The sequence below is a fragment of the Lonchura striata genome, chromosome 10 (assembly GCF_046129695.1).
Source record: "Lonchura striata isolate bLonStr1 chromosome 10, bLonStr1.mat, whole genome shotgun sequence".
Taxonomy (NCBI): Eukaryota; Metazoa; Chordata; class Aves; order Passeriformes; family Estrildidae; genus Lonchura; species Lonchura striata.
This window is the reverse complement of record NC_134612.1, coordinates 15312757-15327849: the sequence shown is the minus strand read 5'-3', so window position 1 is coordinate 15327849 and position 15093 is coordinate 15312757. Positions and strand designations below refer to the sequence as shown.

Sequence of the window (15093 nt, the reverse complement as noted above, 5' to 3'; positions counted from 1 at the left end):
AACAAAGGCAAAGATCACCTTCTCCAGGAGAGCTAGATTACCCAGTCTCTCCTGAGAATTTACTTTCTGCTACGGTACACTGACTTAAAATACCATTGACCATATTAACTCACTGTAATTATATTTTAACTTTACAGACAGCAGGGAACTATCTTCCCTCCAGTGAGGTAATTAGGAACTCGAGAGCAGGCACTCTAGGGTAAGCAGGAGCTGAGATGAGAGCTCTGCTGTCAGGGGACCCTCTGCATACACAGTGCAAACTGGCTGTACAGGACACACACAAAGGATCACAAAGCCAAAACTGGCTTGGTTGCACACCCCACATTTGCTGTGGCTTTGCCCACCAATTGCTTTCATCTCTCCATCCACATTGAAAGCCTGGAAAGTACAGAATTACAAGACAGCAATCCCTTTTTATAGTATCAAGAGACTGACATCATGTGTTATTTCTTCCACTACCTAAAAACAAAGTATGACTTGTCTTTGTGAGCTTTTCCAGTCCTATCATTACTCCCTGTGCTGAACAAGGAATGAAGAGCTCTGACCAGGTGCATAAACGTTTTCTCAGTAGGGCAGCTGAGAAGTAAATCTCACTAATCTGACACAGGTAAGTAAAGTCTTTTTGGCACCAAATACTCATGTCCTCAATTAAAATCTGCTAATAGAATGAGACAGAACATGACACACATACAGGAAGTAAAATCTCAGGTATATTTAAGGACAAATTAGCACCAGATTTTTAGCCAGTCATATGGAGCCAGTGTTTTAAAATACCAGTGGGAAGTCACACAAAAACAACTGATACCAGCTCAGTGTAAAGGATAAAAAAGCAACATTTTCCTTGCATGGTGTGCTGTGCTCTGCTCAAGCTGGGAAATAGGGAGTGGTTACAGATTCTACAAAATAGGACTGAGAATAGCAGAGAAGAAAGAGGGCAATAAAGATCATTCTACCTCATTTGTCAACACACTGAAGTATTTTGTCAAATCAACAAACAAGCCTTAAAGACCAGAAAAAAAAAAAAAAAAAAAAAAAAGAGCAATAGTGTCTCAAAATGTAACAAACATCACTCATTGAAATTCAACTGTTTAAAGATTTTAGTCAGTTTTACAGGGCTTGCTTTGATTGCAACAGCTATAAAATACATCCTTTATGGAAGGAAAAAACATTCCTGCACAGCTCCATCTGCTCCAATTGAAAGGATGTTTCAGCAGCAGTCAAATGTCTGGGCTGGCTTCCAGATAACTCGAACAGCCAGGTCTCTTTTGTTCTCAGAAGGGATGAATTCCAGTCACCAGAGCACACTCATCCCCTGCCAGGCCAATCCACTGCAGAGAGCTCCCAGGTGAACTAGTGATGCCCACTTATTATCTGCTTTTTCCCCCTCAATTAAGGCCTGTAAGACAGTGCAGTCCCTGCCCTGAAAAGGCAAGATACTGGTGCCACAGCTAAGCCTCCAGGTGCTTTGTGATCCTGCGGATTTTCTCCTTCCTGTTCCTGTTTCCATGTTTTTTCCAGGGCTTTCCTACCACATTGGCAGGATTGGATGCAGTCACAGGCACGAGGCCGCTGCCAGGCCGGTAGCCCATGGCAGCCCGGACCCCTTTCATCAGGGCACGAACGTTCTCCTGGAAAAGGAGACACAACCAAGGAGAAGATACTCAGGCACTGCAGTTTGTCAGTAAAACCAGACACAGGCAAGCTCAAAGGCAGCAGGGCCCGCTCAGCCCCTGCTCCAGAGCTGCAGGAAGGTCGCAGCAGGAGCCAAAGCCTGCCAGCAGCTCCAGTCCTGCCAAGCTGTGCCGGGTCCCCGGCGTCTGCCACTGACGTGACACCATGTCCCAGCCAGCATCAGCTCCAGCACCAGGATGGATCCTCACAGCCTCTGCTCTGTGCACAACAAATTGTCTTCACAAATAAATCTGGCGCCCAGGAAAGCCACAGACCAAAATAAGTTGCTCAAGTCTGGAGCGTGGGCAGCACTGACGGGGCTTGCAGCTTGTGCCAGTGCTTTGGGCAGACAGAGCAACAGTCTGGTAATCCCAAAAATTCTTTTCAGGTCACAGTTTTCTGAAATAGCTCACTTTTTTTTTTTAAAGAGCCTGAGTTCTTATTTTTAAAATGCGTAATTAGCTGTGCTAAACAAATGGTGCTCACATCCAGCTAACCACACAGAATGGAACATTCTATCTATGACCCAGATGCCTGTGGGATCTAACAAGAATCATACAGGTTAAGAAAAATTCCCATTTTCCACTTAATTGTGAGATTTCTTGACCGGATTTTAAATCAGTTTTTATTCTTTTCATCTGATTTCAGGTTCCGAGTCAAAACCTCGAGGTAGTACTAAATCAATTGTGTTAAAAAAGCTTATCACATCCTCTAAATACATCAGCTCAGAAAAGGAATGCCAGTTTGAAGGACCTGTTAGCTTAAAACCATGTTCTGGGTCAGTTGCCAAGTCATTCCTCCTTGTCTTTCTTCCCAGTCACCTTCCTGGTTGCTCAAGACTGATGTCTGATTCCTAATGACAAGGTTCACCCTGCTGACTTCTGAAAAATCATCTGTGCACACCTCATTAGCAATCTTTCTGTCACCTAGGACATTTCCAGTGATTTAGGAGATAGTAAAAAGAACAGTGAGCTCTTGGGTAGAAATTACATACAGATCCCACAGCATTAAACACCGTTAACTCAACCCAGCTTTCCCCCACTAACTACAGATGAGTGCTGCAGCAAAAATTCCTAGGACACATCTTTTCCAGAATTTACCTGATGGAAAAAAGTTTTGTCCACCACATTTTCAATTTGTTTTGCTTTGGTATTTTTCTCAGGCTTCACCTGTCCAGTGGCCTGCACAGTTGTACTGTCAGGGCATCTTTGATGTTGGTGCTGAAAATCAGTTGGGTCAATACCAGGAGGTGGGTGGCAATATAACAGCTTCCCCTGTGAAAGCAATGGGACTCAGTTATTACAAAAGAAACTCGGAGAGGAAAGAAAACAACTCCAGCCCTAAGAAGGTCCATAAGTTTAGGGGCTCACACTGGCAGACTATCAGTACAATTTATTTCTTTTCCCAGGCAACAACTGGCTTGACTCCTAGGTTAAAGTACTGTTCCACCTCTACATCAAAGCAGCATTTGCAGCTGCAATGCCCAGCTGCAAACAACACAGAGCAAAACTCTCAGGAGCACCAGAGGATTCTATTAAATTATCAACAATAAGTTGTCAAGAGGTGCTAAAGAAGCATGCAGTATTACAACACTCAGAGCAAAAGTCCTTAGTGCCAAATATTGGTCCAGCTGTACATTATGGGCTCATTTCTTGAGTATCTGCTAGCTATTTTGGAGACATGATTATTTATTTAGCTGCTACCATATTTTTAAGCAATCACCTTTCTAAGATAAGGCAGCTTGAGAAATTCAATTTATTCTTTTAAAACAGAAAAGCAGCCCAATTTCAATAATATTTTGATACATGGTGATTTTATCCAGAGAAATAGAGTTGACTTTATTTACTCCAGTACAACCTCTAATTCACCTCTGAGAAGAAAACCCAGACAAAGGAAGCACTTACACTGACATAATCTTTTAACACATATCGAGCCGATCTCGGCTGGTCTGGCTGTCCATGAGCTGTCATAAAGCCTCTCATATCTGGAAGAGAAATCCAAAGTATATTCTTTGTAAGTACAAGAGAATGTTAATATGCTCATCTCTGCTGCCTAACCACCATTTGTGTTCTTTCTCAAAAATACTCCCTTAGAAAGAGGCTTCTCTTGGGGAAAGCAGGGGAAAAAAAAGGGAAGAACTTTGGTGACTGTGAAGGTACTGCAGAGGCATCCTGACATGAAAGAAATTGTGAGAGCTGACATCTCCCTACTAGCACAAAACTTTTTGTTCTAAAGGCAGAGAATGAGAATTCATGGTATTCTTCAAAGTCTAATTCAGACACAGATGGTTGGAGGTATCAAAGGATAAGAGCACCACACTATAGACTGGCAGGGCATTTCACCAGTATCTTCCACACTACCACTACCTCTGTCAGATGAGTCTGGCAAAGCACTACTCCAACCCACACAGGAGATGAGCCATTAACAATGACCGTTCCTGAGGAGGGCAAGTCCTATCAAAGAGGCCCAATGCACAACAAACCCAAGCTGGGCCTAATTTTACTATGTTATGCTAAGACCACGTTCAGGACCATGCACACAGTAAAGGTAACAAGTTTTATAAGGATCATCACTCACATCCATATGCTGTTAGCAGCTCTTCAGCTGTTGGTTTTCGATCTGGGTCCTCATCTTCCCTTGGCCTTATGATATTTATTCCATAGGTTGCTTCCAAAATATTTCGTGGGATATGCTGGCAAACATAAGCTAGTGAAGGAAACCACTTTGTGATTTACAGCTACACAAGTAATCTTGCCCTTGTCACTCTAAGAGCACACACAAAAGCATGACTTTTGGATTTTGTTGCAAACCAGAAAAATAGCACAAGTCTGACAACAACTCAGTTGAAATGGGACAGGAAAAGACCAACACAGCAGGACTGTGTTATCCAGTATGTCCCACCTCCCTCAAAGCATGAGCACGTGTGCTGCTAGCAGGGCTGGAACATCATGCTACTTGGCATACTCCAGATCCAACCCTTGCATGCACTCTCACAAACCCCATGCAAAGGATATTAGAGAGACAGGTGGAACATGGTCCCTCATTTGATCTATAGGCAGAATTCCAGAACAAATCATTTCTGCCTTGGTAGAGACGAAAGATGGCATCACCAGACCAGGGCAATCACAAAGGCACAGGCCAGGCTCCACATACAGGGTCTACATGATAAATAACCCATTAGTTCACTATGGCAAGTCAGTGTCCACAGAGAAAAAAGGAACAAAAAATCCAAAAATCAAATGCATAGATGAAACATGGATACAAATAACAATAAGCAGAAATACTACGAACAGAGACACCTGCCCTGCTCATCCCAGTCAATGAATTAAGGAGATCAGATGTAGAAGACAGCACCATTTTTCGAAGTTCCTAAATAAGGTGTCCAGATAGGGGCAGCAAGATCTTCAGCTTGCCAGTCTGATGGGAGAGGAGAAAGCACTCCAGAAGCCTTTAAGTGTATTGGACCTTCTGAAACAGCTAGGAGTTTGAAAAGTACAAATCCCACAATGGTCCCACACTATAGCACTGGAGTTGCTACCTCAAAATCAAAGCTTGATCAATATGAAACTATCAGCAAAACTATTTATTCACAGCAATGATGTTGATGAGGATAGTTTGAAGCCTTGACCTTGAGCTACTTGGAGGAACACTCACTTTAAAAAGCTTCTCTCTTCATGACTGGTATCAGGAAAAAAAGGGACAAAGTAACTAAATAAAATCAGGAGATGGAAAACACGCTCCATTGCACAGCAGCTGTCATGAGTGACTCAAAATCAAGCACAAGTTTAGAAACAAGAATTAAAGTTCCAAAATTACATACATGCAGGCCACCCCTCTCAACCTACACTGAACTGGCCACAGTTCAGGCTGGCAGCGTTCTCAGTAAGTGCATGTGGTTGCAACTAGGTCATAATGAAGGTCTCTTCCACTAGGGAGAAGAAATTATAAAAAAGACTGATGTTATTTGTTAGCAATACCTGGAAGTGTTTTGTACGGCCTGGTGTAGCAGACACTGACACCTTTTTATTTCCAAGGATTGTGTTGATGGTTGAACTTTTGCCAACATTAGGGTAACCCACCTAGATGGCAAAGAAATGAAATGTTACTAGGCAGGGTGATGCCAAAAGACTGACAAAGCTCTGACACAAAAGTTCCTCAATAAAATGTATAAAAAAACAAACAAACAAACAAACAAAAAAAACTAGGGCAAGCAAAGGGGCACACTGAACTCTAGGAACTTCAGTATTAATCTTTGCACAAAATCCACAGTGGCGAGACTGCAGGATGAATTTTTCTCACAGAGGGCACATGGAATTAGAATTTACATTAAGTAAGTTCCATTTAAGCACAAAGTCCAACTCACCAGCCCAACATTTACTTCCCCATCCTTCACCCTTGGTCCATTGTGCATAGTTTTGAATATCTCCAGCAGCTCATTTCTCTGTACCAGATGGCTGAAGTTCCTGATGTTCCTGTTCCGCTCCTGCACTCTGTGCTGCACTGCAGCACCATCAGTCCTGTTTTCCATCCTCCTCGGACCAACTGCATTTATGTTGTCACCAGCTTCATCTTCAGAACAGGTTTGCCAGTCCTCCTCTTCATCGTCTTCACAGTCTTCATATTCATCACTGCTGTTATCATCACTCACCAGAACCTGGTTTGCACTTTGCCAAGTGCTGCCTGTGGACACTCCTTCTGCACTACCTTGTGCTGTGTTATCGTCTTCCTTACTGGAGCCTTCATCCTCAGAACTGCCCGGGTGCTCTGCTCCCCCCTCAGCGCCCAGTTCCTGTGGGAACAGCAGTTCAGAGCTGAAATGCAAAGGCAACCCCAAGCCTTGCTGCTGGCTCAGTGAGCTGTCATCAGCCAGATCCCAAGAGCTGACAACTCTGTTTACATCAACTGGGGTTTTTTAGAGGTCTTCAGTAGGATGTAGGAAAAACTATCATTTCAAGAGAATGACAAAAGTATTCCAAGAGGGACTGTTCACAGCTCCTCTGTGAAGTCATTAAGAAGTTCCTCTCAATAATGAAAGTGCACACCCACACTAGTTATTTTACATTATTAAGTGCTCAGAGTAAAAGGAATGAACGTTGTTTTTTCAAAATGTACAGAACACAAAGCCCTTTTGTTTCACGTCTAAATATTTCATTAAAATAATTTCAAGCTTTTGTTTTCAGTCAACTCTACATTTCTTCCCTGCAAAGAGTTTACATTCAAATATGAAGATATTTTCACAAAAATACTATTTTGACCTCTCTTCCCAAAAAAGAGAAGAGCGCTAACACCTTCAGTCTCACTTTTAAACCAGTCCGTAAAAACATTTTAAGGAATGTAAACCCGATGAACAGAGTAGGTATTTTTGGAAGGATATATGGGATATTCCATAGCTGAATGGCCATACAAAAGGAAGCAGTATTTACTGATAACATGTAATTTGCAGCACCAGCTCATTTTATTCCACTGGGTAAATGGCCTTCAGGTACTTTGTATTCTCCAAGAAACACCTCCCCTCCCTAGGAAAGAAAAAAAAACTCTGTACAGATAACCCCATCCCTCACAGCATCCATCTCAGAAAGGTTTCCAATTCTTTCAACGAGTTAAGAGTTTGCAAGCAGGTCTACAAGGGCTGTTTCTGTCTTCTGCACTTTGTTCACCATTTTACTCTCCTCACTTTTGCCTCTGAATTGAGCCTTCAAATGCTGTTTTACAGCTGCACAGGTCTTTAAAATAATCCTTTTGTGCTCAGGTATATCACAAGAATAGCTGCAAAGCAATTACCAGCTGCAGCCAGCACAGACCTGGTTTGAACTGGTCACCTGCAGTACCTTTGATTCTCCGCACAGCCGTTCACACTCTGCCAAAGCTGACCAGAACACCACCTTGATACCCTCGTTCTCAAAGAACTGTGCCCAAGCAGCACGTTGCTCCTCACTCAGCAAATCTGCTTTGTTGATCAGGATCATGTTCTCCTTGTCATTGCTGACTTCCTTAACATAACTTTCCTAAAGAAAACAAGACAAGGATCAGTTTGTACTCTGGTTTCAACTCCTTCCACTCCAAGACAATACAAGAGCAGCAAGACAAATTACTCCATGCAGCTCCACACGACTGTAGCCAAGCTTACCATCCCTAGGTTAGTGGAAGTGCTGTTAAGCAGACAGCTACAAGAACAGACTGGAGCATACAACTACCACAACACAGCTTGTTGCTGGCCATGTGTGCAAACACCTTGTCTGCTTAGAGCTGGGACAAGATATTAATCAGCACCTGCAGCAGGAGCTCCTAAGATAACTATTTAGGCAATTTCATGTCCCCCGATGCAGTGTTCTATAGCCTATCATTACAAATTTGTCATTTCAATAATTCTTCATCCTTTGTAATCCTCACCCACTTTTATTCCACTATGCTTTTACATAAAACAATTCCTTCATGTAAGGACACTTCTAATGGGTAATGAGGAATAAAATAATATCTGCAATGTAGCATCTGAAGAAGAGCCTCTAAACTCACAACATTCTGTGTGAAATACCAACATACAAAGAAAAATAAATTTCATACCAGAATACTTGCATCAATTAGTAAGATATCCACTCAGGCACAATAGCAAAACAGCTTTAAGGCAGCTGAATGCATTGAGCAAAAAATATACAACATAAACATTAAGATATAAAATGAAGACAACATTCAAGCAAGTAGTTTACTTACCAGGTCTTGACATCTAAACAGGAGGGGGTTTCTGGCATCTACTATCTGGACTACAATATCACTGCAAAAGTAAAGGGAAGCCAAATAAAGTACTCCTCCTTACCTTGCCTCAAAGAAATTATTGACTTCTAGGTTTTCCTTGGAATTTTGATAGCTTCAACTATATTATCCCACTAAATATCTTTACTGAAGAACAGAGCATCTCAGCAGCCCACCTGCGCAACAGAGCCATGCTTGTGCTACAAGCCAGTACTGCCATACAGTGTTTCCTCCTCACTTGGCTCATTCTCCTGCACAACTGTACAGCAAGGGGGAGAAAACATGCCAGTTTTGCCAACCCATCTACCCTTCAGAAATGCTCAGCAGGCAAGAACCACATAATGGTACTCCATCTTTTAGAACAGTACTAAAAACTGTGATAACACAACTTTGTTTCTGTCTATTTTCATTCTCAACTGTGGCAGAGTGGTTATGGAGAGAAAGAAAAGGTAGTTTTCCTACAAAGCGAGATATTCTGGAACATTGTTGTCCTCCTTGCATGAAACAAGATGTGCAAAGCCTCCCACATACAGATTCTAAGTCTTTGATACTGGGTATTTTCAAAAGTTCCTCTATGCTCTTTTTGTCACAAAAAGCATAAAACAATGAAAAAATAACACTGGACTTCAGTAAAACATGTTGCTCCCCCATGCAAGCAAGGCCTTGCAACACACTTTTAGGAAACACCTTCCAAACCCAGAGACCAGGTTGCCACCACATACACGAGCAGGACTCATTAGTTCCACACAGGAATTAAAGTCAATGGCTTCAGATCCCAAAGGCATTTGTGCTTCTTTTGTCAAAAGGAGGGGAAAATTTAACTACAGCCTCTTCCACTAGAACTTCTCCAGGCAAGTAATTTAAAAATAATTTAAATGCCATGTATTATCACATGCTAATTTGATTTGTTTGACAGTGATTTCTGTTAAGTTAGGACAACTTCAAAACACCACAGGTCGAATGGAAGAATTTCAAGCTTCACTAGGCAGTTCATTATGTATGTTAAAAAAAAAATCAATAATCCCCCCAAGGGAATAATTTAATAAGCCCCATGGGTACAAAGAGGACTGCACAGTTACAGACATTCAAACATCAATACAAGGGAAAGATGACACCATCGTACTGGGATGGGATACAGACAAGTTACTGAACCACACTGCTGGGAACTAGTTTGAAGCAAATATATGGAAAAGGCTGATAACAGTTCAAATTATCTGGAAAGGTTAAAGAACTGAGTGACTTTTCCATTCACTTCTGAGACAGCATCCTCCCTCTACATGAAATAAAAAGTTTTAACAGCAGCAGAAAGGCATTAATGACACATTCCAGTCACCTCAAAACATCCTGCACACTCACAGTGCACATCATGATACCCTACAATGGATGCTCCTGACCAGCACTCTCCCAGCCAAAGGCCCAGCAGCACTCAGTACAAAGCCCTTTCTGTGAAAGGACCAGCTCACCATGACCTCACTGGTGAAGTATTTTTCAATTTTAGGAAAATTAGATGAGATGATCTTAAACCTAATTACTAGTGAAATTAAATGCCCCTGTTAGATTAATGTAGCAGATAGCACTCTTATTGTATTACTGCTCAGCAGAGTAAACAAAGCTATTCCTGTGGTATGACAGCCCGTTGTCTTCTGCACACTGCTGCAACCTCTCTGTGTGGCAAAGAGACAAGGGGTTCCTTTTTTCCCAACATTACTTACTCCTTGCCTCCTGCTCCTGGATATTAGCTGCTGCAGTTTGGTTGGGAAGGAGAGGAAGGGGTTAATCCTGGCAAGAGACCTCAGAGGCACTTTCTCAAAGGAAGCCTCCAGCACAGAGTTACTGGGGAAGGCCAAGAGACTCACAGTGAACCACTGCACATCGCAGTGTTGAGAGCTAGCAGGCACCACAAAAACAAAACCACTGCAGTGCTGATAATAAAACATTACTAACTTAATAATTTTTCCTGTGCTGAGACAATTGAAGCTTGTCTCAAAAGCTGCAATTCATAAAAATACATTCAACATCCCTTTTTAAAAAGTGGATAGCAAAATACTTTACCTTCTTTCAATGACTCTCCAAAGCTGACGCCAAAATTCCAAGTTTCTTTCAAATGGGGTTAGAATTAACTTTTTCTCTTCCTCGAGGCTAAGGCAAAACAGAAAAAACAATGTCACATTTAGTCTATGGCAGGCTGTAAGCTCACTATCAATTCTTCCCTAGATCAGGAGGCCTTAGTTTTGCAGAGTAATCAAACCAAACTCATATAGAGGTACTATTTCTGATTTTTTTTCAAACAGATTAAGTGCTCAGGTACACTGCTGTCAGTGGCACTGGTTTAGTGGTGACACAATGGCTTCTGATCTTGTCAATGGAGAAGTGGTAAAAGATGGAAAGAACAAGAACTCATCAGGAGTCTCCCTGTGAAATTTGAGAGCCATGATAATAAATGAGAGACGTTATCCCAAGTGCCAGTAGTTTTTTTCTTAATTGAGTACCACTTGGAAAAAATAACAAAATCTGGGGATACTACCTCAAATACCTCTATACAACCTTTAACTTGGTGTTACCACCCCCTGAACAACTTTATTCAGGATAAGGATGGGTCTGCATGATGTGAGCAGATACCACCCAATTCTCCAAGGCAGAGGATGCAGCACCAGACCAGCACAAGCTGCTGGATGCAGCAGGCTGGCAGCACTGCCTTCTATTCACAGCAGCACTACTGCTCTTAAAAGACACATCCAGTAACCCTCTACTTCACAGGCAAATGAAGAACATCACATGCCATCCTGAATTATTTTTAAAGAACATGCACACACAAGACAGCTTTGCAGAGCTGACCACAAAGGCATGCTGGACTGTGGCTGGAATGTCCAACCTTCCAGGACAAGTACAGAGAGCTACCAAGTAGACATCAGTTTTATTGGTCCAACCAGGATAAGTACAACCCGCTGCTTCTCGTGTCACTAAATGCCACCAGCTACTTACCCAGCCACAAGCTGCATACTCACTGGGCAAGCTGTCGCCTCCACTCGAGAAAGCTCTCTCTCTCCGCTTGCTTCAAGTCCTCTGCACTGGTTGTCCTATCCCAGTGTGGCCTATAACAAGCACATTTTGGGTTGGTCAGAAACAGCAGTCAGTCCAGCTCCATTACTTCAGTAAACATAAAGAACATAAACACCATACATTCAGCTATGCTAAAGTAATGTTTCCGATGTGCATGCATCTATTTTCAGCTGTTTTAAGTACACCTTCTTTGCTTGATCCTTCCAAACTCCATTAGCATAGAGTATGTAGACCATATACCACAGAGCTGTTTTCTTGAGCTAAGTTTTGCAGGGTCCTTAAGATGTAAATTAATCTCTCTGTTCACCACTCACAGAGCTCTGAAAAGTCTCACCAGGCAGCCTGGATGCACCTGCTACAGCAGTGCCAAGCTTTGGGCAAGAAACCCACACCATGAGGCCAGAGAGGCTGGCTCTGGCAGCACTCACATGGGACACAGGCAGCTGTGCTGTGGGTCACAGCCTGCTCCTGTGGGTTAGCGAGTGGCTTCTCCAAAAGGAGAGCCTTGCCAGCCTGAGGGCTGCAGCCACAGAGCTCCAGACAGCCAAGGGGCGCCCAGGCAGCCCTGCAGAACTCACCTCCGTGGGATGCGCAGGAGCTCCTGATTCTCCTGGTGCAGCTGCCGAACGCGCTGGGCCTCCTGCGCTGTGAGCAGGCCCGTGCAGCTCTGGGCAGACACGATCTGGGCGTTCAGGCGCTCTGAAAGGAGAGACAGTCACCCAAAGCCACCCGTCCCCAGCGCTGCCACCCCAGCCTGTGTCCCTGCTGACCCCAGCCCTGGCTCGGGGCCGGCCACCTGCCCCGGCTCCCGCCAGCCAGACCCGCTGCCAGCCCCCACTCGCACCCACTCATCCCGGTCCCGCCCCGGGGTCCGCTCCTCGCCCCGGCCCGTCCCAGCTGCTCACCGGCCATGAAGCGGGTGCCGGCCAGCTCGGCCGTGGCCAGGAACTCCTCCAGCGGGCTCTGCTCGGGCGCCGACCGCAGCTCCGGGCCGCGCTCGGCGACCAGCTCGCTGGCGTGCAGCTGCGGGGACAGGACAGGACACCAGCGTCAGCCCGGGCCGCCCGGCCTCTGCCCCGCGCCCCGGCCCCCGGCTCACCCATGAGGAGGCGCCGCGCCGCTCCAGCCCGCGCTGCCGCTGCAGGCAGCGCCCGAGCCCCGAGCCCCGCTTCTTGCCCATGTGCTGCCGCGCCGCGCCGCCGACGGAAGGGGCGGCCCGGCCACCGCGTTGCACCGCCCCTTCCCCGGCCCGGCCCGGCCCCTTCCGCAGCCCGGCCCGGCCCCTTCCCCGGCCCGGCCCCTTCCCCGGCCCGGCCCCTTCCCCGGCCCGGCCCCTTCCCCGGCCCGGCCCCTTCCCCGGCCCGGCCCGTTCCGCCGCCTCCGCCGCGCCCGGCCCGCGTTGTCCCGGCGGCTGCCACCAGGCGGCGCCACCGCACCGGCCCCGGCCCGCGCCAGCCATGACGCTCGGACACAGCTAGAGCCGTACAAGGCGAGGCTTAGGTGGGACATGAAGGAGAATTTCTTAACTGAAAGGGTGATTAGACGCTGGACTGGACTGCGCAGGGAGTTGGTGGAGTCACCATCCCTGGAGCTGTTTAAGAATGTGGTACTTAATGCCATGGTCTAGTTGATACGGTGTTGGACTCTGTATCAGAGGTCTTTTCTAACCCAGTTGGTTCTGTGACCATCCATCCATCCATCCATCCATCCATCCATCCATCCATCCATCCATCCATCCATCCATCCATCCATCCATCCCACCCTATGGTGCTCAGTATGGACACACATCTCTCTGGGTCTCCCCTCCTCAGGATCAGCTCTAACCCCTTTCCTCCCATAGCAGCCACCAGCCCACCAGTAATGAGCCTGGGGGCACGGTTCACTCCCACCCCAAGGTTGGTGCTGCAGCTGGAGGCCCTGGCAGCGGGGTGGCACAAAGGGCTGCCAGCCCCAGCCCAGCCCGTGGCAGTGCCGGCAGCACTGGGGCCACTTTCTTTTGCTGGTTTGTCCTGGTGTAGATTCTATTAAACCACATTGTACAAAACCCTGCTGGGCAGCAAGCCATGGGGGCAGGACTTTTTGTCTCCCTCCGGGGAAAGCCATCAGCTCCTGTAGCCAAGGTTGTGCCCTGTAACACAGCCAGGCCAGTGCAGGTTCCCCTTCCCTAGTGTCCACCATCCCAGTACAGCAAACAGTGCATGCGAGGAATGATGGTGGCAAAGTGGGATCCTGGATGCAGCTGTGGGAGGCACACTCTGAGGTTGCTGGCAGATTCTAGCCAGAGTCTGGGCATCTTTGCCAGATGGACATTGCATGACCAGCCAGGGAACCACTGAATGGATTTCAGCACCAGCCATTGTGACTGGTCCGGGTCAAGATGGGAGAGCAGGTTAAATTAATAAACAACTTGACCTGTACTTGCTCACTGAACTGATTTATGAAGGATTTGTCCTTTATGGGTGTTGGGTCAAGGCCAGATTGTTTTCACTACAACTCTGTAATGTGTATCAGTTGTAACTGGAGAATAACTTGTCTAATCCCTGAAAAACAGAAGCAGACAAAGCTTAACTTCAGGAGCTGGCCACCAACAGCATGGCAGCATGCACAACCCCCTGGGTGGGAACAGTCTTTTCTCTCTTCTTTTTTCTTTCTTGTCTCTTTTCTTTTGCTCCATGATAAACGCCCATTAGGAAGACACAGCTTTCTTTTCTTCTTCTTTTCAAAAGCCAGTAACTGCATGGCATAAATTTCCCAAGGACGTCTGATCCTTTGCCATGCTCATCCCAGGCTCTGCCGCCACCACCAGCCTGGTCTGGCCCCTCCTTTGCTTCCTAAAGGCAAATAAGAGAGATGAAAGGGGACTCAGCAGTCGCCTTTTCATTTAGGTGAGGTGCTTCAATGGAAGGCTGGTGGGCTGCAGACAGCAGGCAGACATTTAGTAAAATAATTTCTAATCAAGTAATCTTAAATAAAACCGTCTCAAGTCTTTATGTGGGCACTGAAGCAGTAATATAAGTGCTCATTATTGTCTTTCTTTTGTACTTCAGTTAAAAGTTACCTTCCCTCTACAATGCATAATCACCAGCCAGAGCAGGCAGCCAGCCTGGCTGATCCCCACGCCTCGGGTCTGGCAGCACTTCTAACCCCACAGCTGAGGCACGTGCAGTGCCATTCCAGGCTGCCCAACCACAGGAAAAATGCTCTAATAATCCCATTGGCACAGCCCTGGCAGAACAGCCTCGGCACCACCGGGGTCTGGAGACTGTCAGTACAGAGTGCAGAGCTCAATGGACCTCCATGGGACACTTACAGCTGTGTTCAGTTGCATGAAACAGAAACTTGACAATGGGCAGAAGGGCTGGTGCAGTGGGAAAAGGAGGAAACTGGAAACAAACACTCGAGGACGGGCAGAAGGGCTGGTGCAGTGGGAAAAGGAGGCTTGCTCTGCCACCTGCAACCCATCCTGGGGCAGGGAGGTTCGAGGGTAACCTGAAGAACAAAGATCTCTGTATTTAGATTGGGATGTTTTTCCCACATGTTGCCCTTCTGCCCCTCGCCCCTCCCCACCCCCCCACCTTTCCCCATTTCTAGACTGAAGTGCTTCAGGGAACAGTT

General features: G+C 45.9%; 1 protein-coding gene and 1 long non-coding RNA gene across 2 annotated transcripts; both read right to left on the bottom strand.

Annotated features, from left to right (window-relative positions):
• Positions 1 to 690: 690 nt before the first annotated feature.
• LSG1 (large 60S subunit nuclear export GTPase 1) lies at positions 691 to 12671 on the bottom strand. Its single transcript, XM_021536873.3, has 14 exons — positions 12578 to 12671; positions 12384 to 12501; positions 12057 to 12177; positions 11424 to 11510; positions 10471 to 10557; positions 8380 to 8440; positions 7500 to 7676; positions 6035 to 6460; positions 5649 to 5750; positions 4686 to 4829; positions 4249 to 4372; positions 3576 to 3655; positions 2772 to 2945; positions 691 to 1628 (listed from the first exon to the last, which is right to left on the bottom strand). The coding sequence occupies exons 1-14, from the start codon at positions 12656 to 12658 to the stop codon at positions 1449 to 1451; spliced, it is 1962 nt and encodes a 653-aa protein (XP_021392548.2). The 5' UTR covers positions 12659 to 12671; the 3' UTR covers positions 691 to 1448.
• Positions 12672 to 13896: 1225 nt separating this feature from the next.
• Positions 13897 to 14864, bottom strand: LOC144246804 (uncharacterized). Its single transcript, XR_013340524.1, has 2 exons — positions 14789 to 14864; positions 13897 to 14309 (listed from the first exon to the last, which is right to left on the bottom strand). It is a non-coding gene; the product is annotated as an uncharacterized LOC144246804 (long non-coding RNA).
• Between the last annotated feature and the right edge of the window lie 229 nt (positions 14865 to 15093).

What these genes read in the sequence shown, in the direction of transcription:
- LSG1 (XM_021536873.3), bottom strand. Translation starts at nt 12,658, where the DNA reads ATGGGCAAGAAGCGGGGCTCGGGGCTCGGGCGCTGCCTGCAGCGGCAG. An exon ending in TGTTTAGATGTCAAGACCTG is followed by an intron (nt 7,677 to 8,379) that starts GTAAGTAAACTA and finishes TGTTTTCTTTAG; the next exon opens with GAAAGTTATGTTAAGGAAGT. An exon ending in ACAAAACTTTTTTCCATCAG is followed by an intron (nt 1,629 to 2,771) that starts GTAAATTCTGGA and finishes CTCCTTTTCCAG; the next exon opens with GAGAACGTTCGTGCCCTGAT.